We start from the raw sequence: 26479 nt of genomic DNA, 5'->3' as shown, positions 1-26479 counted from the left end.
AAAAGGCTGGCATGGAGCGGTTGCTTCACTTCCTGCCCCCTGAGGAGGATGTCTCTGCATGACAGAAGTAGCAGGAGAGAAGGATAGGGTATGGAGGTTAACTAGACATTGGGGTCCTTCAACCCCAGATCTCTGATGTTGGGGTGCTGTCATGTGCTCTGCAGCATACTGAGCGGTACCCCAGGTCTGCGTTAGCTACATGCCAAGGACACCCCTCAGTTGTGACAACCAGAAACAAATGCAAACAAATTTACAGGTGGGGTGCAGATCTGTTCCTGTTTAAAGACCACTGAGCTGGGCCTTGCTTGCCCCTGCCTTAAGCCTTGTGCCAGCTGTTCACGATTTTTTAGAACTTGGCTTCAGGTGTGAGACAGTGTCACAGATGTTAGAAGGACTCTGGTTTCTTTCTTTTTTCATCTTACTCTTTTGAGATGGGCTCCCTCTTTGTAACCTGGGTGGGAGCGTATCACATAGCCCAGGCTACACTTAAACTTGAGTTCTTTCTGCCTCGGTCTCTCTGGTGCTAGGACTGCATCATCGGGCCTAGCTCAGACAGACTTTTTACAATGCAGAAGGAAACTACAGGAAGCCATGCATGGATAGCTGCCTCTCCCTTTCTAGGGCTTGTCAGTTTGTACCCTCTTTCTGGTACCTTACTGTTGCTCTCCTTCCTGCCAGTCATTTAAAGAGAAGCCTCCAGAAGCCTCGGGGATGATGACAAATTTTCTTTGACGTCCACAGCAGCTCTCCCAGGTGTGTGAGTAATGCTGTCAGCCAAGCATCTCCCTGAACCTCTGGAGAGAGCTACAGGAAATTACAGTGTGTTGCAGGGAGCTCTGATGCTGGGAAGAGGAAAATCCACTTCTTGAAGTAAAAGGCAGGGAGAGACAAGACAGTGTTCAAACTAGTGTAAGTTAGCTCTCTTTCCGTGGAGAAATTACAGACCAGCTTCCAGATGTGTGTCCGGGATCTGGTCCACTCCTGCGGCTGGTCATCTAGACTGGTCTTTTTCTCTGCTGCTATGCTCCTTCGTTCAGCTGCACCTGCATCAGTTCCTGGGATGGAAGAAGAGGCATCTATACCTGTGTTTGGTGGGAAGGATGAGGCTCTCTCTTACATCCAGCTTTGAACGTACTCCATTTTCCTACATCCACAGGAAAGGCGGGCTCTGGTGGGGAGGACTGGGCTTCTACAAGCATATTTGGGGGACTTGGAGCTGAGCATCAGAACTGATCATCAAAACAAGTCACCTCTGACCCTTAACTTCAGCAGAGTAAAATAACCTAGGGGGTCATTTGAAAATTATTTTTAAAAAATTAAAAGCAAACACAGCATCTGTCACTGGCCTGGGTTAAGTTAGGCTGGCTGGCCAGCACATCCCAGGGTTCTACCCATCTCTGCCTCCCTAGCACTGGGATTACAAACACAGACAGCCCATCCACCCTCATACCCAGCTTTAAAATTGCATGTTTGGGCACTGGAGAGACAGTTTAGTGGTTAAGAGCACTGGGTACTCTTCAAGAGGACCCAGATTCGAATCTCACCACCCACTATGGCAGCTCACAGTTGTTTGGAACTCCAGTTTTAGAGGCTATGACATCCACCAGTGGCCTCCACAGGTCCTGCATGTACACAGTACACAGACTTCATGCAGGCAAACACCCATAGGCACGAAATAAAAATTTTTTATATGGATTTTACTCATACTGTTTTACCTAAATCTAAAATGTTCAGACAATTCCTGCTGTTGGGTCATGATGGTGCTGGATGTCCTGGGGGCTCGCATTTTGCTGGCCACCATTCTGAACATTTCCTGAAGAGAACTTGATCTTCCCCAGATGCCCAAATAGTTCATTCAGTGTCCACATGAGAACGTTCACACTTTACCTGTTTAAGGAATGTGTTCAAAGTGCTCAGGGATTTGAAACCAAGGTTAGCGCCCATCTACCATCCGTCACCTCCGTGGGGTGACACTTTTAACATGAACTGGAACCTCAAGGCCAGGTGAGAAGTGAGATCACCAACCTCATCCTCATGGCTGCTGATCCACGAGTGGCCTCAAAGCTTGCAACCTGAAAACGCTCCCCAGCACTGCTGATTGGCTGGTCTGGCAAAACCTGTTATGCCCTGTCTTATTTTCTCACTTTCAGAAGAGTCGACCATGCCTGGGTCGGGGTAGGGATGAGGGTGGTGTCTCAGCAGGGCAAGTGCTTCCTGTGCAAGCCTGAGGGCCTGAGTTCAGATCCTCAGAACCCGTGACACTACCAGGTGAGCATGTATGTATGTAAGCTCAGAAACTGGGAGGTGGAGACAGGCAGATCCTGGGGCGTCACTAGCCAGCCAATCTAGCCAAAAATTGAGTTTCTGGAAGAATAAGGTGAAAGGACTGGGACTGTAACTCAGTCAGTAGAAAATCTGCTTGCCTAGCAAGCACAGGTCCTAGGTATGATCTCCAGGATCACTTAAACTGGGTGCAGTGCTAGCACGGTTCTGTAATCTCAGCACTTGGGAGATGGAGACAAGAGGATCATCCTGACTGTAAAGCAGTTTTGAGGCCAACCTGACTACATAAGCCAGTGTCTGAATGAATCATAATAATGTGGATAAGTGACTGGGGAAGGTATCCAGCATTGACTTCTAGCCTCCACACGAGCAAGCACAGGCTCAGATAAGCATGTATGCGTGAAAAAGACAAGAAAAAAGAGGGTTATCGGAAGCACTAGCTTTGAAACCTTGAGTGAAAATGGCCCAGGCTGCAATTGACTGCTGACACGAGACCTGATCAGTAGCTGCCGAAGTGTCTTGAGAGCATCTTTTCTCAGAGGGATGGTGTCATGAGACACTGGCAATTGACCTGTTGGGGGTGTTATTCTGGTATTCCCTAGGCTGCTTGACATTTCCGAGAACTCAGTCCACTGCATCATCTTAAAAAAAAAAAAAAAAAAAAAAAAAAAAAAAAAAAAAAAAGATACATGCACCATGGTTTACTCTAACAGCTTTTCTTTCTTTCTTTTCCTTCCTTCCTTCCTTCCTTTCTTTCAAGTTCAGTAACTTCCCATCAGGTTATTCTTGGTCCATTTTATTCCAATTCAGTAAAACCTATGTCAGATTGTGTGTCAACACCATGACACCCTGGTGAACCGTAGCCAGAATGTTAGTAGGAATGAGCAGATGGACTTATTGCCAAGAAAGATCAGCAGATCACACAGCAGTTGTGTCCTTTATGAATCCCACAGACCCCAGTAAGCATTTTTTTTTTTCTGATTGTGAAAGAAACATCATTTCAAAGTTTTCCAATTACAGCCACTTTGAAACCAACAGGTGCTCTGAGGACAAATTTTTGTGTTGTTTTTGCATGCTTGTGTTTTGCCTGAATTAAGAGGCTAACAGCAATGAAGCTTATTGAAATGGCAGATAAAGTGTCCTGAGGCCTCTGGAGCTAGGAAGAAAAGCTTCGGCATCTCACCTCTTGGCCACCTACTAGCAAAAACAATAACCAATCAAATGCTCACTGTTGTCCAACAGGTGAATTCAGAGAAAAATGTCTCCATCCTGAAATCTGCTGCACTGGGGTTTTTATTATTTATGATTATTAGCATGTATTAATTACACATAATAATGGACTTCATGATACTTTCGTGCACATGAATAATGTAATTTGATCGTCACCGACCCCATTGCCTCTCTTGACTCCCTCCCCTTCAAGCTGGTCCCCTCCCTCTCCCTAGCCGTCCCCACTTTCATGTCTGTGTGTGTACTTAGGACCCAGTGACTTTAATTAGGATTGCTTCCAAACTGCAGCGATCTTGCTCTAGGAAATGGGGTAGGATTCTGGGGAGAGTGGTGCACAAACATTCTAAAGGAGAATACAGACTCGAGGTATGTGGGACTCCTTGGGTTCCCTTTTCAAATGCCTTGGACAGTATCATTCCCTCCGGGAGACCTTAAAAAGCGTGCATTGTCCCCATGGCTTCTTGAGCTGAGGAACAGTTTTTATTTTTCTATTTATTTACTTATTTATTTTAGAGCAGCAAGCTCCCCCATTCGGGTTTGTGATGCCTTCTGTGGCTAGGCATGTCCCGAGGTTGAGTTTTGTACAGACTGACCTGGGACTCCCTCTCAAAGCCTCTGGTTCCCTAACGGGATGCCTTGTTTCTCTTCTGAGCCCACAGCTGCCCTGGAACTGGCCTCATGGGGGTGTCAGGGAACTTGCTTTGCTGGTGTCTCCACATCAGGCTAGCATTTTCATGGAGATCCTCAAGTTAGGAGCAAAGACAGTCTGGAGGCACTTACACGCTGTTGCTTTAAGGCTCTTCATCTGGCTTCAGGAGAGCTAAGAAAACATCCACAGTTCCCTCAGGAGTGAGGTCTAAAGGGAGATGCTACTGGATTTTTTTTTTCTTTCCCTTCCTTCTGTATCTGTAGTTTCCCCAGAGGTGTTTATCATTGTAGTGCGACAGTGCAGGATGCAAGGGGGAGAGGGCTTATAGAGTAAAATAAAGGGGTTCCGGGCTGGGAGTGTGCGTTCCTGTGTGTGTGTGTGTGTGTGTGTGTGTGTGTGTGTGTGTGTGCGCGCGCGCGTGCCTGTAAGCGCGCTGAAATGCAGCTCCCCACTAGGCCTGCAAAGAGTTACTGGGCTTTGCCAGCGGCCCTGTGCCCTGGAGCAGCGCTGCGGGGAGTCCTCACTCACCAGGGCTTCCCGCGCCCAGGGAGCGCCCAGGGCTGGCCTGGCGGATCTTAGGAAGCTGGCGCTGCGGGCGGGCGGGGTAACACAGCCTCCGTGCCAGCCACAGCCGTTGGCTGGCGGGCGCCCAATCCCGGGGCATGCCGCCCCAACCTGGCCGGGACACACAGTGAAAGGCGAGTTCTGTGGCAGATCTGACCCCCGGGGCCTGTCAGCTGCAGCAGCGTGGCGAGCCCAGTACCGGGGACCCGAGGCTCCCAGGAAAAGCAGCGGCATGGCTTCAGTGTTCATGTGCGGAGTGGAGGACCTGCTGTTCAGCGGCAGCCGCTTCGTGTGGAACTTGACCGTGTCCACGCTGCGGAGATGGTACACCGAGAGGCTGCGGGCTTGCCACCAGGTGCTGCGGACGTGGTGCGGGCTGCGGGACGTGTACCAGGTGAGCCCGGGAGCTGGCGCCCCCGGGGGGCCCTTGCGGATGCCGGGGAGATCAGGCGAGAGCCCTTCCACCTGTATGATTTCATAACGTCAGGCTTCCCATATCTTTGTTTTCAACTCCTAGCGGGTAGCTTGGCGCTTGGGTCGAATCCTCAGCAGCTCTAGCTAACTGTGGCCTGACATTTTTTTTTTTCCAGTTGGGCATGGGAGCGCTTGGAAGTTACTCCCCCCACTCCCACCCAGCAGACATGTATTGCAAAGTGATGAAGGTACCTGCTAACGCTAGTAAAGGGGCTGTAGCTTTGCCGCACAGCGTTTGTGGAAAGCGACTTTGAGGTTGAGAGGATTATTTCTGTTTCATTTCATTTCATTTCATTTCATTGGGGGTGGGGGGCTGGTGGCCATTTCGGAAGCTATGATTTCCCATCATTGCTTGCTGTCAGAGCATGTCTTAGTGAATTTGCCTTCTTCCTACTGATTTTATTGCACTTTTTCCACCAGGCAGCCCCAGGTTTCAGGGCACAGCCAGGAAAAGCTGATTCTGTGTTGTCTGGCCTTGGGGAGGAAGGACAGTGGATTCTGAAGCTGTCAGGCTAGGAAAGGGAAGGGTGCCCTGGCTGAGCGCTGGAATGCTTAAGCTTGGATTTAATCTGTCACACAACACAGCCTCTTTATTGCTTTGCTGGCCCCATCTTGCAGGCAAAATCTGTAGCAGCTTTGCCCAGTAATGAGACCATTCTTCCTTCCTGGGACTGTAACTTGCCTGGATATTTGTGAACAGTAACATATGGCTTTCTAAGTCCTCTGTTTTGGTTATTTGTTACTTACATACGTACATACATATATACATACATACATACATACATACATACATACAATGTTGTTAACTTATGGAGTGGTTTTGTTACAGTTCTTGCAATCCCTCACACATAACCTGACTCTATTCCTAGTAGGGCGGACATATAGCTGCCATAGTGTTTCCCAAACACGACCAAGCTTTGATTTTGAAAAATCATAGTCTTCCATTAATCAGATAGAATAAAGGGCAACCAAGGATACACTGCAAGAGTTCTAAGGAATGAATGTTCCTTTGCCATCCCTGTTAAAATAGAAAAAAGATTTTTATTTTTTAACCTGTGGTTTCGCTGCTCCTGGTTTGCCTAACGTGTCTGTGATAGCATGCATTTTGAAATGGACCAGCAGGGCACATTGAGAGTCCTGGAAACCCACTGGGGCTTGAGCGCATTAGAGAACTGTGGCTACAGCCCATCTAGCCACAGGAAACTGCACTCCTGGCTCTTTGGAACTAGACGTGTCTATCCTTCAGGCCTTTCCTCTCTTGGGAAGTCTTTGCTCGATTTGGTTTGTATAGTAAGCACACACTCTGCCCACCCACATACACGCACACACACCATGTACTGCTATCTTCTTTTTAATATTCAAGGAACTTTCAAGAGGAGAGCACAAACACTGTAGCCAAGCAGACTCTGCGCCCTGCTCTCCGTGGATTTATGGCTTACTGCTAATGCTGTTATGGAACAATTCAGAGATGAAGGGTCCAAAAACCTTTGGCTACTCTAGAAGATCGATCAGTTGTTATCCTTTTTTTTTTTTTTTTTTTAATTGTGAAACTGTTTTATGTGTATGCATTCATGAGTGAGTGGGTACACACATTACGCAGTCCTGCGGTGCATGAGCACACTGATGTGTGGCCAGAAGTGTCACTCCCCAGCAATACTGTCCACCTCCATTTTGAGAGAGGCTTGTCACTGGCCTGGGGCTTCCTGGATAGGCGAGGCTGGCTGGCCAGCAAGCACCAGGGATCGGCTGTCTTTGCCTCCCAAGCACCGAGATTACAAACGTACACCGCCAGTCATCAGTCGTTCATCTTACACAGCAGCCATTCAAAAGGGTGAGCTGCTTACATAGTTTGTTCTCTGTAGAACAGGTGTTGACTGAGCCTCTCCTCTCATCCTCATGGTCATGGAGCGCATGCTGGACAAAGATGGCTTTGTACCTGTTGTGTCATCAGCAGAGAAGAGCTGTGACATTGCATGAAAGTTCCCTGTGCTTTGGAGAACTAAGATTATTAAAAATAATAATAATAATAATAATAATAATAATAATAATAATAATAATAATAAAAAAAAAGACCATTTTCTCCCTAGGAGAACTGTAGCATCCCAGGATGAGCCACAGACCTAATTGCTTGATTGCTGATTAAGATGTTTGAGTTTTTAGTTGGTTGCTTGGGGCAGTTCTGGGCATGGAACCCAATGCCTTGGTCATTCTAGGGGAGTGCTGTACCTCTGAGCTCCATCACTAGCTTAGAGAGATCATTTTTAGGAAGAAAAAAAAAAAAAGATTTTCAGATGCTGAGCAATAAAATGGTGATGAAGATTATATAGACTGAAAAGCAGGAAAGAAAGTGATTTCTAGCTGAGATAGACAAGTCATGAATCCAGGCTCTTACTATGTGTGACCATAGGGAAATTAATCTTCCTATGCCTCACTTTCGTCCTCTGTAAAGTGAAGAAGAGAACAGTACTAATTAAAGAGGTTAATAAGAGGTAATTGACATGTAGAATATTCAGCACACTGCCTAGAGCTTAGAAAGCATCCAGTAAATATTATCTGTTCCATCATCTATGAATTGTTTGTTGTGGTTAAGAGACCCAACTCAAAACTAGCAACAGAGTAAAAGAAGTGACAGCGACACAGCTTACAGTTCTGCATGTGGAATAAATATGAGGTGTGGTTTGGTGGGGGGAGGGGGAATCTGTGCTCATTCCCCAGTCCTGGTTATGTTCACTTACTGCCTTTATCCTCATCTGATTTTGTTCCTCCTGGCACCTGATAACTGTAGCAGTTCATTAGGCCTACATGTCAACATAGCCAGAAAGAAAGTGAATCTCTTACATCCCGCTATCAAAAACTCCCTATGTATCCTCAAGACTGCTAATGTGGGGTCTGCCCACCTCAATGCAAGGCGCCACTCTGATGCCAGGTACTATCCTAGTAACATGCACTAATTGACACAGGGAACAGGATTGCTCATCGTGCATTCTCAGTGGCATGATATGGCTCAAATGGAGTAAAATGATTTCAGGGAGAAGGATTTTTTAAAAAAAGCTTCCTGCGCAGGCTGGGGTACAGCTCACTGAGAGAAAGCTTGCCTAGCATATGTGGGGTATTGAGTTCAATCGACAGTGTCTCAATCATCATTCATGCATGCATGCATGCATACATACATACATACATACATACATGAACAAATATACAACGTATGGCATTAAAAGTGAGAAAAGGGAGCCAGTGAGCTGGCTCAGCAGGTAAAGGAACTTGCCCCCAAGTCTGATGACCTGCACCCACATGCAAACACAAATAAATAAATAAATGGTTTATTTTTTTTAATGAGGAATGAGTTGATTGCCAAACAAAAACATACATTGAAATAAAAGACTCTTTAAGGGGATAATAATGAACAAGGGGTTAAGAAACACCAGATTGCCAATTGGGATGCAAGCTTGTGTCTGAGACTGGGAATGAGGTAGGGCTCACTGAGCACCTGTTAGTCTGGGTTAGTCAGTGTCTACTGCTCTGACAAATATGTGGAAAAAACAACTACGGGGGGGGGGCTATTTTGGCTCACTGTTTTAGTCCAGCAGGGTTGCCTGGTTCTGTTCTTTTAGGCCTGTGGCAAGGCAAAACCATCATGGTGGAAGGCCATGGCAGGAGGGGAAGGATGCCCACTTCGTGCTAGCCAGGATGCAGAGATGGGGCCATGGAAAATGTGCTACCTTCAAAGACATGTTCCTGGTCACCCACTATCTCTGACCAAGGCCTCCACCTTTCACAGACTCCACTCAGTTATGAGACTTCATTGATTAGACCAGGGCCCTCCCCCAAAGCTCTGCCAAACAGAGGAAGGTACAGTGAGGAAGGGTACAGCGTTTGAATAAAATGCAACCATGGGCTGGGGCAGTGGCTTAGTAGGTGACACAAACTGTTATACAGGCATGAGGAAGCTGAGTTCAAACACTCAGAACCTACGTAAGAAACTAGGTGTGGCCACATGCAACTTTGGGTAGTTGAAACAGGAGGATTGCTGGAGCTTGCTGGCTGCAGTTCTACTTCCAGGTTCAATGAGAAACCCTGTTTCAGGGGAATAAGGCAGAGAGTGATAGAGCAGGACACCTTGAGTCCTCCTTTGACCTCAGGCATACACATCACCCCGCCCCCCAACACACACACACACACACACACACACACACACACACACACACACACACTTCAAATGCAACCAGCTGAGTCTCCCACATAATGAGATTTAGCCTTCTCTCAATAAAAAAAGTTATTCTTCAATGTAAGTTCAATGGCAAAGACATAAATACCTTTTAAAGTGTTGTGGGTTTTTTTGGGGGGGGGAGTTGTTCGTTTGCTTGTTTCCCACAGCTGTTTGCACTGATGTTTGGGGCTCATGCTGAGAATATTTGTGTTGCTACCCTGGAATTCTGCATTCTAAACCATGCGGGAGGATGTGCTTTCCATCCTGCCCAGTGCGCTGCTGTGTGAACCGGGGTGCACACCAGAGTCATGTGTGTTACTGAACCCATATTTTCTTATCATCGCATTGAATTTTTTTTAAAGGTGTCACTTTCTTACTTCTTGTCTCAGTAGCCTTGTTTGTGAAGAAACCCGATGCTGAATCACTCTAGAGAGACCCGGGTGGGGCAGGAGATATCCATTACCTGAAATAGCCGGCAGGCCCCAGGGGTGTTTTGTTTATTCATATACTACACTTGAAAGGCGATCCTTCGCCTATTCATAAAGGATTTGGCAATGACATTATTGCCTGCCTGGCAACGCTGGAAAGGCATAGTTTCTTTGGAATTGAACACTTCCTCCACTTCTAGATGTTGGAACAGCAAGTGATTTAATTTGCCAACAAGCTATGAATAATGAAGATATTTACTATAAGGCATTGCTGTAGTCGCGGAACTAAATAAGGAGCAGGCAGTGAGGCTCCGAGAAGACTGTTTGACAGAGACCCACTGTATGAGGTGAGGCTTGAGTTTGGGTCAGGTACCAGACTTGAGAGCTCACCTCTAATTTAGGCAAAATTCTCCATGCTCGTTCTTCAGCTGCTTGCCTGTCCTGTGACACCTCTCCTGGATGGGATGAGTTGTAGCAATTCATCATCTCAGTCCTGTGACTTAGAACGCGATGAGGGAATATTGTTGACAAAATACCAACTCGCTTTGCTTTTTGTGAAATGGGGTGAGCTCTCACAAAGCCCTCAGTTTGGGTTAATTTTTCTCCTCACCAGAGTCCCCCAGGTAGAATTTCCTACAAACCTTGAATGGATTCATTGCCTCCAATAGGAGGCAACTCGAACAAAATCTGGGGTATTTAAGTGACTGGAAGAGGCTGGGTCAGCTCCTCTGGGACAGGCAGCTGGCACAGAAGAAGAGGCACAGCGGTCAAGGACTTGGTGAGTCTGCAGGCTCGACTTGACCTTGAACAGATTCTGTCCCCTCTCAGAACCTCATTTCCTCCTGGGTGACAAGGAAGCACTGTAACTGCAGTATGAGGTGGGCTGCGAAACTCATGAGATATATTCATAAAACACATGGTTTCTCATAGGTATAAGGAAGTGCTTAATAAAGGCTAGCTCTTGGTTCTGTAAAGCCCTTAACATTGAGCTCAGAGTGTCTGTGGTAAACATCACCGACAGTGTTGATATTGGCCTTACACCTGAGACAAGTTGTGTGGAAATTAAGTTTCCATCTTCAGTGGGTAAACGTTCATTAAGAAAGAAGGCAGGAGGATGGAGAGGTCCTGAGTTCAATTCTCAACAACCACATGGTAGCTCACAACCATAGGTAATGGGATCTGATGACCTCTTCTGGCCTGCAGGTGTACATGCAGATAGTGCACTCATACATTGAATAAATAAATCTTTAGAAAAAAAAAAAAAAAAAAAAAAAAGGAAGGAAGAAAGAAGGCAGGAATCCCTTTGGTATCATGTATGGGTTAGAGTGGGTTATTTGAAGTGTTCTGGCGTTCTCTTTTAAGCCCATACATAAATCTAGGAAGCTGTGGGGATCTTGTTGTGAGGTTTTTGAGCTTACCTTTCTCTATGATGATCCACAGACTGGTAACACTTGAGTTTTGTGTCTCCCTACCTTGATTGGAAAAGCCACCGTGGCTCTCCAAAAACAGTTCTGCACCAAGCATTTGGTGATCTCTGTTATTTCAAAGCACATGTACTTTACTTGTTCTGACCCTTCGTTTTACACTCTGGAAACTAGTCTGCCTCCTGCTTTTATAAATAAAGTTTCATTGTCACATGGCTATGGCAGCTTTGATATTCCCTGGGTGGGATGGCTACATGTGGCTCAGGGACTTAGATTTGAATGATTGATATAAATCTAGGGGCAAAATACCATTTCCCCCTTTGCAGAAAAGATTTGCCAATCTCTGGAGAAGAAACAAAAAATTTTAAAGCAGGATGGGGTAAGAGTTAATGAAGAAAGGTCCACCAGTTCTATCACAGAAAAACATACTTTGATTTTTCTCATCAAAAACCCTAAGGGGCAAGCCTGAGAACCTGGGTTTGAATCCTCAGGACTCGCTCAGAAAGCTAAGCTTAGCAGCACGTATTTGTAAGGCCAGCGTTGGAAGTCACAGCTCGCTAGTCAGCCAGACTACCTACCAAAATGGTAAGCTTTGGGTCAGCAAAAGATCCTGTCTCAAGGAAATAAGGAAAAGCAATAGAAGATACCAAATCCTGCTCAGCCCATCCCCTTCCACAAGCACTCCCCCAACCCCCAAATGCGTAACTCCTGGCAGTGCAAATAAATAAATAAATAAATAAATAAGGGCTTAATTAAGAAATGTTCAAGGTAAGTGTGCAGCTTACTTTTACTCAGTTCTTGGTTTTACGAAATGACTGATATTTCTAGCAATTCATTAATTTGCTTGTTTGTACATTCCTAAAATAATTAACAACTGCTTACTATGTTACCAATTACTGAACCAAAATTTAGCAACCAGGCATTTCCCCTGCCCTTGATAAACTTCATGTTAAGTAGGGGAGAATGTTAAGAAAATTGCCCTCTAGGAAAAGGGCCGACTTTCAGGTGATGCTCAGAGGACATCTATACCAGACAAGAGTAATATAAGGGCAGGCAGCAGGGGGCTTCGTGGAGGATGTAATTCCTTTGCTGGTCTTTGAAGGAAAAGTAGAGTTCTGTAGGTGAAGCGAACAGAAGGGCATACCAGGACAGGTGATTGTAAAAAGGGGTTTTTTTCTTCAAAGGTTGACGAGCAGAGAGAGTGACAGAGCAATTCTGATGGAGCAACACCTGCCCTCACATGATCTTTAGGAGAGGGGCATGCTGACTTAGAACTCCTGCTGGCAGCAGCGAGGCCAGTGGATTGCAGAGGGCAGCATAGTGACGGCCAGCGGGGAAGAGAATGAAGAAGGCAGTGATGGCGATGTTGGTGTATCGCTCAGAATAGAGTGAGTTCAAGTCCCAGCATCCACACCCATGTGATGGCTTGTAACTGTTCCAGAGGATCCGATGTCCTCTTCTGACCTCTGTGGGCTCTGCACACAAGTGGTAGTGACAACAATCTGTCCCAGGATCATACAGAAGTGAAGATTTGGACTTCCTTACCATATCTGGGCAGTTCGTTGCCATCTTTCAGGCTTGTAGAATGTTCACAGTTACTAGGATGAAAAGTGGAGTGGTCTTTAAGGTTTGGCAATTAAGTACATGGCCTCCAAATCCATGGCCTTCTTACAGATCACTGGTGAGAACCAGTCCATAACAGACCCAACTCACGATATACAGGAGCCAGGAAACAGCGTAAATGCTGGTGCAGATTGTGTTGCTTAGCAATCAGATTGAACTGGGGTTAATAACCGGGAAGGTGTTCAGCAGACCTGTGAGGATTGTTCCCTGTATAAGAGAGTAGGAGGAGGGCAGAGTTAGGCAAAGAGAGAAGTTTAGTTACAATTACGATCACTGAAGGCACAGCTGACTTCACCGGTCACTCCGAAGCCCTAGTTCTCCCTAGCTGGCCCAGAGCACCGGCTTTCCTATCTAGCCCTAGGGTGGCCCTTGAAAGCTAGGGTGACCTTGAAGGAGGGCGGCTCTCTTTAAAGGAAGGGCAGTTCCCAGAGGGAGAGCTGAAGCTGTCAGTTCATAGCGCTCCCAGCAGCTGAGGAGGATCGGTCTGGAAATACATCATAGCATCTAGCATCGGGCTACAAATTCCTCCCAGCAGGTGCCGGGCCCAGGCCGGAACTAAATCAGGGCCAGCAGGAAGGGCACGGAGGGTGAGGACCACATGAACAGGAGGATGGAGAATTCAGCCAGTAAGAACTGCACAACTGGGACTGGAGAGATGGCTCGCTGCTCTTCCAGAGGACCCGGGGTTCAATTCCCAGCACCCACATGGCAGCTCCCAACTGTCTATTACTCCAATTCCAGGGGATCTGACACCGCCCCGCCCCCCACATACATGCAGGCAAAACACCAAGGAACATAAAATAAGAATTAATAAAACAGGTTAAACCGTCTTTTAAAAACATTGTGCAACCTTCGGAGTGGCCACTTGACATCTACCTACACTCTTCTGAAGAGATTAGGTAGCCATGGAATCAAGTAATAGTTACTAACAGCCAACTAGCAGCAGGGAACTAAGGTGTTCACTTATCCTCACCCTGAAAAGCAAAGAAAGGCAGGAGGACCTTTGTTTTTCGGCCCCTTACATCACATAAATCTGTTTCTCAAAAAGTCATGCCGTTGAAGGTCAAAAAGTTTAGTCTCACAGTCTTTAGTATTCATGTGTGAGCTTCCGCCACACAGCTTGGCAAACATGAAGTTAGGAACGGACTCTCCTGCCATTTCAGGCCAGTGTTTGTTTTTTCTCTTTCCAGCTCACAGTATAAAAAAAGTTCTCCTTCCGCCTCCTGCCTAGGTTTATTCTGAACGTTATATTTTAGTGTCCTAACTGGCTGTTGTGAAAGAGCTTGCATGCCTCAAGTAAGGAATAAGGTCTGTTGTTCTAAATTATATAAGCAAGACCATATGACTTACAGCGTGGGGGGAAAAGGGCAAAAGTTAAACTTTTGTGGAAAAAAAAAAAAGAGTGAAGGCTCCTGTGCCATTTCCGAGGCATTGTGTATGCATATGTACATGTATTCATCTGGAAGTAAACCCTGCTGTGAGGGAAGCAGGTAAATATGGGAGTTCTCCAGTCTCATTTCCTCCTAATGCCCCAATCATTTTTTTTTATTAATTTTATTAATTTATTCATATTACATCTCGATTGTTAGCCCTTCCCCTGTTTGCCCCAATCATTTTTACTCAGGTGAAGTTTCAGTTTGGGTAGAGTTTTTTTGGTTTAAGAACTGTTTTTTCCTTTATTGAATCTTGCCATCTGAATGTGTCTATACTGCTGGGTAATGAGCTGTGTGTGCTAGGCCTACCCTTTGCACTTTGCACGAGTCAAGAAAAAAATATTCTTTAGTAGCACATACCTGGAATCTGAGCACTTGGGAGGCTGAGGCAGGGGAATCATGAGTTGTCTTTTTTTTTTTTTTTTTTTTTTTTAAAGCAGCATGGGCTACATAAAGACTTCCTGACCCAAAAAAGGGGGATGAAGAAAAGAAAAATTGTATTAAAAATACAAAAAATCATATTGGATGCTTGCAACTCTGTTTTCAGGCAGATATTGATATTTTTCCAATTTGCCTCAAACATTTTTTATGGCGTAATAAAATGACACAGAGCCAGCTGAAACCTTTTGTGCACCCCCCCCATTTTCCTAGATACAGTCTTGCCTTGGGGGTGCCACAGTGGGAGAGTTCAACATTTGCAGTGTCCTGGGTTCGATTCCCAGTGAAGAGAAAACTTGTGTCTGTAATCCCAGCATTTAGGAGTCAAAGGCAGGAAAATCACAGTGAGTTGAAGGCCATTGGGCTACATAATGAGAAACTGCCTCCACAAAAAGTCTTACCTAGATATTGACAATTTTTAAAAGAAAATTATTGTGTCACATCTGTTTTTATCATAAATGATATGTACTATTTCTACTATGTCATATCTCTGTCACACTTTGTGCATGAGCATTATTCTTCTCCTGTGTTTTTCTTTTAACCTATTTTGGGATGCATATCTACCCATTCCTTGTTAAGGGACTTTGCATCCTTCCCAGTTTTTCAGTGTTCTAAAGAACTACAGTACAAGTTAGTGTGCTTGTTTCATCATGACACAAGCAGGAACTTCTCCATGATATGAGTGGAACAGGTGTATCACTGGATATTCCTACTTTACTGTGTGATGTACCTTGTCTTTGACTCATCATGATGACATGAAGTGGCCATGTCACTGGTTCTATGACTGTATTGGCCAGTAGGTGATGATGCTCTAGATGACCCAGCATGAGGCCTCTGGTCACCAATTCACTTCTTCAGCTATTGAAAGGTAAATAACCTATCATGACCTGATTAGTCTAATTAGATCCATTAGTCTCGTCCATTCAGCATGAACTGGAAGAAAAGCTTGAAAATTATTATCTTTAAGACTTTGACTTCAAGAGTCTAAATTTTGGGGTTGGGAAGATGGACCAGTCAGTAAAGTGCTTCCTTGAAAGCTCAAAGAACTGGGTTCAATCCCAGAACCCATGATTTTATTAAAAAGCTTGGGTGTGGTGGCATGTGCTTGTAATCCCAGAACTGCAAAGGTAGAGACAAGTACATAAGCAGATCCCTGGGACAAGGAAGCCATCCCTCACTGGCAAGCCATTCTAGCCGCTGGTGAGTTGTACACCAGTGAGGCTGTCCTCTGGCCTTTACACATTAGATACACACATGCACACAGAGTTTTTGCTAGCCATGCTAAGGTGTCTGAAGAGCAGTCTTTCTCTTCTGTAAATGTGGGCAGTGATGGTCCTTCTCCCTGGAAGAGCTGGCTTCCTTGGATTATTGTAAAAATGTAATGTACGGCTAGTTAAAAAACATTGTTACTTTTTTGTGGATGGACAGATAGATAGTAGATGGAGGACACAAGGATGAATGGATGGTCGTAAATTGATAGGGGACAAGGAATAGATGGCGGTGGGTAGATAGATGGATGGATGGACGGACAGATGGATGGATGCATGTTGAATAATTGTCTTCAGATACTCATGACTCAATATTTATATATTGTATAACCTGTAGAGCTTCCAAGATATATAGAAGCCTTGTCCCCCTTTCTCCCGTTACCCCAAGTAAAATTACAGTCTTTATAAGCACTGGAAAGGGGCTAATTGACTATGTGTGGGACATGTTATTGCCCTGTTTTATTCAAGGAAGGCTAACATGCTTACAAGTAATTGTTTTATTTTATCTAAACAGGGCTATTAAACTCTGTTTTTTTCCCAATCCTGAACCCCACTCCAAAGGACTATGAACCCTTGATTCCCATTTGTGACCATTGGGTAAACTGTCTCTGTTATTAACCTTGGTTTTTTTGTTTTTGTTTTGTCAACTCAGGAGCCCCAGATGCCACACTGCCCTTGGGTAGTAGCCATCAACTAATTTTTACAGAAATTAGTTTGTCTCGTGAAATGCAACAAAAATATTCATTATCTAAGTGAGAACAGGACCTTTAATTAAAAGCAGCACTAGCAAGATGGCTCAGTGCTGAAGCACTTTCTGTGTAAGCCTAGTGACCTGAGCTTGATCCTTGGAGCCCACATAAAGGAGCAAGGAGACAGTTGGCTCCCTGCTGCTCTGGAATTTTCACCCAGTGTGGTAGGAAGTTGATGAGATGGCTCAGCTTGCTTTCTAGTTTGTTGTTCCTTACAGAGGTATCATTGTTTTATTTTACCTCTAAAAGGAGTATAAACTCTATTTTTTTCCCCACTCCAAAGACCTGTAGACTCTCTTCTGATGTATTCTGAGCTGCCTGCACTCCTTCACTGTTCTGCATCTTAAACTTGCAGCTTGCCGCTAAACCTATTCCCGGTAGAAGATGACATCTTTCTAGGTACCTGGTAGAAATTGGTCCTCCACAGTCCCACCACACAACCAGTCGACTCCACCTTCGCACTGAACATCAATTCTCTCCCACTTCATCGCCGCTGCTCTGGGCTAGCCTCCCTTCCTTGTCTTAGCTGGACCACACAGCACCTTCCTGATGAGTCTCCCTTTCCACCATCTTTCCCTACAGCCCATCTCAAAGTCAGTAAGGACAAGGCACTGTCCTGCCCAGCCATTGTCCCCAGCCACGTTGGGACACTAAGCAATAGTTGCCTTTACTATCCCTGCAAGGACTTGTGTACCTCCATGAGGCTCTTTTTTAACTCCACCCAAGGCCCAGCCAACACACCCGTCTTTGCACTGTGCTCTTTTCCCCTCACTGATACCATCTTGCTGTCCCCCTAAACAACCTCCAAGCCTTCACCCCCTGTAGTGTTCTTTTCCTACAATGCCGTCCCCCCCCCCCCCACCTAGCAGTGCATAATGCTCTTTTGCCTTCGTTTCCTGCAGGTCTATTTTCAGAACTCACCTACCCAGAATGCAATCCATGGTCATTCCCTTACCCACTATATTTTTCTCTCTTTATATATTTTTTATTTGCTCATTTGTACCTTCCAGGCCAGACACTAGTGGGAGGTAGGCAGGGACTTTATCGTGGTATCCTCTGGAACAGTGCCTGGCACCTGGTCTGAGTGCCAGAGGTACTTCTTGTTGGATGAGCATGTCGGTTTGCTTGCTGTACATAATCGTGGCTCTGGGATAGAGTAGGTAGGAGACCATTTGTGATGACCAGTACCAGCACACAATAGGATGCAACGTTCCTGCAACTCTGTCCAGGGGGGTGCTATTTATATTCTGGGAGGCTCAACCTGAAAAAAAATGCCTTGTGAATTGATATTTGCATGTGTGGCTAAGCTTCTTCATCACTGAAAATGATGAGTCAGTGAAGGTGCTATAGAGTACACTTGTGTGGCTTTCTCTGATGGTCATTTCATGAGAGAACTGTGCTGGGGCAGAGTAGAAAGGAAAGCAGGCACACCCAAGGACCAATTTGAAACTCACTCATGGCCAGAACCCTCTGTGTCCACCCCAGAGCCGAGGTTGGCAGCCCTGCAGCCCTCACCAGCTCTGCATGCCAAGTGATTGCCATTTCCTGCCAGGGCCTGTGGTTGGGCTCTGGAAGGTATCCTGGTTTTCCTGACAGATGTTAAGAGTTGTCTCCAACCATTCACTTTCTTTTCTTGGTGTCTTTTACCATTGGCCCAAGCATTGCTTATCTGTCCCCTTCTCTTCTCGTTCTCACCCAATAAAGTAAAGGGTGGTAGGGCCTGCTTTTATTTGATTTGCTTGGTTCTTCGGAGTAAAAGCAAAACTGAATCTCCTCTCTACCTCTCTGTCTCTGTCTCTCTCAGTGTCTCAGTCTTCTCTCTCTCTCTCTCCCCCCCCCTCCCCCCCCCCGGTCTTTATTAGTGTTTAATTAGAAACTTGCTTTGTTTAACTCTTGGCTGTGTGCAGGGGTTTTCCAATTCTGTGAGCACAGACACTATAAAGAGATTCCACCCAGAGAAGTTATTGTTAAATCATCAACCTCAAATAATAGCAGAGTCATCATCTCAGGAATAAATGAGTTGTTAGGTATTTTGCAAATATTTACTAAAGAGAGTAATACCTTGCTTTTAATAAATAAGCCAATACCAGTGCTATACAGACTCCTAACCTCGAGCTCCTGTGGTATTCATGGGCTCTTTTTTTGTAGGGTTTGTATATATTAAACTTTCAAGGCATTGATGTCAAACATAGGTCCAGCCAAGCTCATAGATGTGGCTGTTAAATTCTTTTTTGAAATATTTTTAAGTGAATGCATTTTCCTTTAATAAACTTCAGAAGCCAGTTTTTGAGTGGCAATTTCTGAAGTCTGAACAGTGTCCTTTGTCTCTGATTCTGTGCCAACACTGTAATTTTTTTCAAGATCATATGCTTTGGTAGGCTGTAAATAATAGCAAAGGTTTGACAAACCTTTTTTTTTTTTTTTTTTTTTTTTTTGGTTTTTTGAGACAGGGTTTCTCTGTGTATCCTTGGCTGTCCTAGACTCACTTTGTAGACCAGGCTGGCCTGGAACTCACAGCGATCCACCTACCTTTGCCTCCTGAGTGCTGGGATTAAAGGCATGTACACCACACCTGGCTCAAGTTTGCCATACTTTAATCTGGGTATTGTATATTTCAAATAATCATATTTAATTGTTGTCTTCTTTTCCCCTTTCCTTTCATATTTTTATTGTTTTACTCTCCGCCAATAGATGTTTAAATGTATAAATAGATGTTATGCCTGTCTATCATCTGCATGTATGTGAAATAAGTACTTGTACATGTGTGCATGTGTGTATGTGTGCATGTGTAACTGTGTTAATTTGATTGTCACTACAACCCAGTGCCCTAAATATACAACTGATGGGAGGTAGGGTTTATTTTGGCTCACTGCTGCAAGTCTATTATGGCAGGAATGGCTGGTGGAGCAGAACAGCTTGCTTCTTGGCAATCAGGAAACAGAGAGCATGCCTATGATAGCTGGGGTTTTCCTCTTTTCCTTTTGATTTTACCCTGGGCCCCCAGGCTCTGGAATGGTGCCACCTACAATTAGGGTTGATCTTCTCTGTGAGTTAATCCTCCCTGGAAATGTCCATACATACCCACTTGGGTATACCTCACCAGTCTCCTAGGCTCTGTACCATGCAGTCAAGCCAATAGTCAAGCTCAGCCATCATATACAGGTATGTATGTGACTGTCTTGAGACTTTCCAGGGAGTAAAACCATGCACTGATGCCTTCTCTAAGCATACATGCACCTCCTTAACCCTAGTCAGCGTCACGCCTAAGCTCATGGCATGATTGAAGTGGCACCACCAATGGTCAGCCTCCACTGCAGGGATATCCCTTAGGAAATGCCTATGGCGTTTACAGAAGTACAGTAGATTAAAATTTAGTGAGTGTCATCCATAGCCACTGCTTGTGGTGGTAGAGGGGGGAATAGAAGAGCAGAGAGTTTATGGGGTGCTGAACCTCCTGTTAGCTTGGCTGATCCACTTGTCTGTGAATCTAGAACATAGAGGTGACTGAATTTCGGGTACAAAGGCAAAGAGCCAACTACTATGGCTGTCACTCTTTAGCCCACCCTTGTCTGCATCTAGGCAGTCACAGGCCTGAGGGACCTGCATAAGGAGAGGAAGCACCATGGGGCCCCACGATGAGTTCCTGAACAACAGCAGCTTCCTCATTACAGGCAGGAAATGAGTGACAGCAGTCTGCTCTAATAGAACTTTCAATGAGATGAGCATTAGGTGTTTCCTTTAAGCAATATTGACACATCTTGTGGGATCCAAGGCTGGGAGACTAGTATGCTTTTCCAATAGGCAACTATGCAACATCTCAAAAATACTGTAACCAGTTAAGGTGTTTATTAGTGCCATGACTTCCTTAAGAGCCTGATTCTTGGAATAGTGGGAACTGATCTTCCCCAGCAGCATCCGGGGAAGCATATTGTGCATTTTATCATAGTATGTGTTGGTTTGTATATGTTCTCAGAGCAAAACCTGAGAGTGAGTTTTGGACTCTTAGACAATGCTTGTCAAGTTGAATGACGTTAAAAGCAGGTTGACAAGGAGTGCTGGTTCAAGTCCACATGTATACTGATATCCCACACTGCTCCTCCGCCATGCACCTACATCTTAAGCTCCATGAAGAGCCAACCATAGTTGTTTCTTTGAGTGACTGTGTTGTACAACTTCATACTTTGCCTTACCCATTTGCTGCTTAGTAGGTTTTAACAATTGGTTCATATCCCAGCTATGAATGTGCTAAATTTCACTTAGATAAGCCTGAAGGAAGTCACCAAAGCCTTTACTTATTTGCTAGTGTAAGCAAGGGAGACGGTATGGGCAGGGAGCGATTCTGCACTGTGTCTCTTCTCCTTTACATCTTAATGCCCAGGCATATCAGCCTCTTTAAAACCACAGTTATTAATTAAATGTGATATGTGATTTAGCCTGAGTTGTCTCAGGGAGTGTGCTTAGCCACCAGCAACCATGGAACTGCCCCCATTTCTCTGAGAGAGACAGCAGATCCAATCACTTGAAGGGTAGTGAAGCTACCAGGCTCCTATCAAGTGGTTCTATAGATGACATCCTGAGGTGGGGTGGAGACAGTGGCCTACATTGTATTTGTGTGTTGTTTTCGACCAGGGATAGACTAGCTCAGAGGGGGCAACTGCCATTGCTGCAGGAAATCCATTCCCAAAAAGCTTTGTCATTCTTCCTAGCTGCCCTTCTGGTAGTGTCCGTGAGGCAAATGCCAGAAAGGCAGATCCAGTGCGTGTCCTCTATTCTGGCTGCCAAGGAGCCAGGCTGACCCTCCACCCCAGGACCTAGTTGGCTTGATAGTTATATGCTTCTAAACCCCTAATTTGAAATAGAAGCTTCGATTTGAGCTGTCACCCAGAGACTTGTTTGGTATTATTTGAACACTTGTTCTCCCATCGGTTGCACTAAATTGGGATGCTGTGGAACATTTGAGATCCAGGGCCTAGCTGGCAGGCGGTAGTTGATGGGGTCAGACCTTAAGAGTTATACCCATCTTCCATTCTGATTACCATGTAAAGAATATCACATGCTCCTGCTACCATGGGTCCTTCTACTGAACCTTCCCCTGTGAAACTGTGAGCAAAAATAAACCTTTGCCCCCAAGGAGTTATTTCTCTGGAGCACACAGTGGTGGTAAGAGTTTTGGAATTAGAGCCCGAGGTGTGGGAGGTGGAGCAAGTATACGCACGACAGTTGTGTATCATGACATGATGTCATCATGGCCTCTTCAGGTCCCTAGACATTCTCTCCTTTCATGTTCATCCTCCAAGCCCGCTTCTGAGAGCCACTTCTTCCACCATCACCTTATGGGTCTGGCATGGCACCTCCCAGGCTTCCCCGGGGAAATCCTCGTTGGCCTCTGAGCTAGGGTCTCTCAACTGTTTCAGGTCTTAGAGTGCACAGAAGATGAGAACATTTCTATGGCCCTGGAACATGGGCGGGGTACTCAGGGATGGGTGTGGCCACTGTAGGTATTGTGGCTGCACCGAAGGCTCAGAAGACCCAGGAGCTTGAGATGCTGTGACAGAAACTGATTCTAGTGCCTTTACTGCTCTGATAGCAATAGGATCAGACTAAACTTATGGCCTAAGGCAGGCAGTGAGAAACTCTATACTCGTCAAAAAGGGTAGCCATGTTGCAATTAAATTTCAGCTTTCTCAGCGGGGCATGGTAGCACATGCCTTTAGTCCCAGCTCTCAGGAGGCACAGGCAGGCATTCCAGGCAGTTTGGTCTACAAAGTGAGTCCAGGACAGCCATGCCTACACAGAGAAACCCTGTACCGAAAAACCAAACCAAAACAAAAACAAAAATGAATGTCAACTTGCAGGATATGTGCTAAGCAGAAAAACAGAAGGACCTTGGGGCCTTCGGGATATTGCTAATAGTAGCACTCGCTAACCTTGAAACTGTCTTAGCCCTGCACACTGATATAAAAGACCTCTAGTAGCCAAGCAACTGTGTTAGTTACTGTTCTCCTTGCTGTGACGAAGTGCCTGGCAAGGAGAGACTTGATGGAGAAAGGGTTTATGGTTTGAGGGAGCACTTCCTGGTGGGAAGTGATGGGGGCAGGAGTGTAAGAAGGCTGGTTGCATCGCAATGAGTGATGGTGTTCAGCTCATGCCCCTTTTTCTCGAGTCTAAGACCCGCATTTAGGGTGAAATCTTCCCACCTGAGTTAATCTATTCAAGATAATCTCTCGGAGGTTTGTCTCCTCAGAGTCAAATTCACCATCAATATAAACTACCACAGGCACTTTGCAGTTGGCCCCAGTTGTTACTACAGAAACCCTTCTTGACATAATATCCACTCGAGATTGGGACTTAGAAAAGAGTCATGCAACAACATCAAGAATAAAAGAAGCTCAAAATAGGAACCTCCTGGGAAAAGAGATCAAAAACTAGGCAAGTGTCAATAAAAGGAAAACGTTGAAGCTCAAAGGAAGGTGTCTGAAGTAGGAGAAAAACTGGCACCATCAAGGGCCTGTATATGAAAGCGTCCAGAGCGTTTTCGTTGATGCCCATTGGTACCTTGTGGTTAAGTGTTAAAAGGAGGAAGGGGATTCTGAGGCAGAAGAGTTTGGCCAAGGGGAACCTGGATGTGGAGCCCTGGGGAGGCTCAGATCTTAGCTGTGTGACTGTCATGTAAATTAAAAACCTCATTAAGTGTGGTGAAGCACACCTTTAATCCAGGCACTCAGGAGGCAGAGGCCAGCAGATCCCTGAGTTCGAGGCCAGCCTGGTCTACAGAGCATGTTACAGGACAGCCAGGGCTACACAGAGAAACTCTGTCTCAAAAAAACAAAACAAAACAACCAAAATCATCTTTGTGCCTCAGTTTCTCACATGTCATAGTTCCAACCTTAAAGGTGTTACGAGATTTATACCAGATGATCCTTCAGGGTAGAAATTTAGGCAGGGTCTAGTGTGCATTAAAGCACTTCCTGTTTGTTCCTCCTGATCTTTAGTTATCATTTAAATCTGTATTCTTGAAAACAGTCGCTCAGTAGTGTGGTCTCTGCTGCTCTACTGTCTAATATGACTATTTTAAGAACACCCAGGGTTGGGTGAGATGGTTCAGTTGATAAAGGTGCTTGCTGCACAGGCCTAGCCATGAGAGTTCAATCCCCAGGGGCCATGTGACTCCTGAAGATTGTCCTATGAACTCTATATACACACTTACACACTCATATGTATACACATCACACTCTTACACACAAAGAGGGAAGAAGGAAGGGAGGGAGGGAGAGGAGGGGAGGGGAGGGAGAGAGAGAGACAGAGACAGAAACAGACAGAGACAGACAAAGACAGAGACACAGAGAGAGACAGAGAGAGAGAGAGAAGGAGAGGGAGAGAGAAAAACAATAATTATTTTAAAAGAGCACCTAGCTCAGAGTGGAGTGGCAGGCATCCCCAGCCCTGAAAGGAAAGCTGAAACAGGAGCATCACAAGTTTGAGGGCAGCCTGGGCTACAGTTTATTCCAAGCTATCCTGAGCTATACAGTAAGACTCTTCTTGGAAAACTGCCAAAAAAGAAGATGGGGGGCTGGAGAGATGGCTCCGTGGTTAGGAGCACTGACTGCTCTTCCAGAGGCCCTGAGTTCAATTCCCAGCAACCACATGGTGGCTCACAACCATCTGTAATGTGATTTGGTGTATACTGTATACATAATAAATAAATCTTAAAAAAAAAAAAAAAAGAAGGAGGAGGAGACCTATAATACTAAGTTCGAGTGACAATAGGGACAGCTAGGCGGTCCTTTATTTTCTGGTATGAGAACAAAATGATAGATAAGACAGCTGGCATTGGGGACTGTTTGGCATTTCACAAAAAATTAAAGGTACATTGTCCTCCTATAATCTGTTTGCTTAGTTCTTGCATGTTTATTGAAGAAAACTAAACATACGTATGTATGTCTGAGTGCACACATACACATGTATGCACACACATGTGCGCGCACACACACACATAAACTTTGATCAGTGTGTGAAGCTATGCTTAAAAGAACGCATCTCTAATTCGATTTATATCAGATTCTAGAAAGAAGAAAAAGCTTTATACTGGTATAAATCTGAAATAGTGTCTATAAAACTGTCAGAGGTAATTCCTAGAAGTGTTCTCTAGCTTGTGCTCAATGGATTTAATATGTGGGGCATGTATGTGTGAATGTGTTGGCTATAAATAAACTCTAATTTGGTTTTGTGTGTGCGCGCGCATATGTGCGTGTGTGTGTGTGTGTGTTGTCTGTGTGTGTGATACACAGGCACATGTACATACAGATGCGCAGAGGGCAGAGGAGGATGTCGGGTATCCGTACTCTTATCAGTTTCTACCTTATTTTCTTGAAACAGAGTCTCTTGTCAAGTTTATAGCCAGCCCTGGCAATTCTCCTGTCCCCAGCTGCATAGCACTGAAAGTGGTGACGCACGTCACAGCAGTCAACGCCAGCTTGCTGCTGCTTAATGAGATCCTGAGTCAGAAAGGGGGTTTGTATAATTCAGTATCTGAAGGACCAGTAAAGAAAAGTAAAACAGAAAGTTTGTCTTTCCTGAGTGGGTGACCAGTGGGTGGCTCCTGGGGTCATTCAGCGACAATAAATAGAGCTTCATTCGTTTGTAGATGAGGGAAAAATCTGTCCGCACCAAGGTATTCTAGGGACTAGGGCTGGCAGAATTAGAAAGTTGTCATGTTGCAGTCTTTGATTAAATAAATAACCTTGGTAATGAACACTGATTTATTATTATTATTTTTTTACCATAGCAGAACCAATGTCCTTACAACGCAGGAACACACAGGCTACAGGACCTAGAAGAGAGCTTTGATCAAAAGTTCCAACCAGAAGCAGAGGCCTTCCAGAACCACTTAAAAGTATCTTAAGTGATACATTGGAAACACAGTCAGCAATCCTGAGCGATCAGAGAATTGATGGGGGAAACAGCTCCACCTCTCAATCAAGTAAATAACAATGGAGGGTGGTATAGATTAGCCAAAATATAAGAGACATGTGACCCAGTGCCTAAATATGGCACCTGGGTTCGGATCTTGTTTCCAACAAAGTTGGGGGGAAAATGAGGCCAAACATAGTAGTATACACCTTTAGTCCCAGCACAGTCTGTAGGCAAAGGCAGGCAGATCTCTGTGAGTTCAAAGCTAGCATGTTCTGCATGGACAGTTCCAGAACAGCCAGGGATACATAGAGACCCTGATTCATAGGGAAAGGGAGAGGGAGAATTGGCTGTGGTCATACATGTATGTGTGCAATCACAGCACTCTGGAGCTGAGACTGGAAGATCATGAATTTGAAGGTCAGCTCTACTACTTAATGAGACCTTGACTCAAAAAAAAAAAAAAAAAAAAAAAAAAAAAAAAAAAAAAAAGAAATCTGAACTGTAATTAGATATTTAAAGATATTGAGGAATTTTTATTTTTCTTTTAATTGTATGAGTTTATGCTTTAAAATGCCATTTTTTTTTTATGTTGAAACATTTAAAAATGAAAGTTTGTCTTAGATTTTGTTCAGAAATGACCCAGAGGACAGAAAGTAGGTGAGACTACAAATGAGGCAAGAGTGGTCAGATTAAAAGTGAGTGGAGGAACAGCGCCGACACACTGCATGATGCCAGTCTGCCACTGTGTGTGTGTCCCTGAAGTCTTTCTTTATAAAGTTTTATTTTAGGCAGGAGT

General features: G+C 45.0%; 1 protein-coding gene across 2 annotated transcripts in view; it reads left to right on the top strand.

Moving 5' to 3' along the window:
* Positions 1 to 26479, top strand: part of Frmd4b (FERM domain containing 4B) — a 313962-nt gene that overhangs the window by 121515 nt on the left and 165968 nt on the right. The window contains exon 1 of one of the 2 annotated variants that reach the window (XM_051154962.1): positions 4735 to 5120. The exons of the other annotated variant lie outside the window; for it this stretch is intronic. Coding sequence (XP_051010919.1) covers positions 4959 to 5120 — 162 coding nt within the window. The 5' untranslated portion in view covers positions 4735 to 4958. Of the gene's footprint in view, positions 1 to 4734; positions 5121 to 26479 lie in introns of those variants that run through there. 2 annotated transcript variants of the gene reach the window in all.

This window comes from Acomys russatus, chromosome 13 (genome assembly GCF_903995435.1).
Source record: "Acomys russatus chromosome 13, mAcoRus1.1, whole genome shotgun sequence".
Taxonomy (NCBI): Eukaryota; Metazoa; Chordata; class Mammalia; order Rodentia; family Muridae; genus Acomys; species Acomys russatus.
Note: the sequence above shows the minus strand (reverse complement) of the source record. Positions and strands in the feature narration are given on the sequence as shown.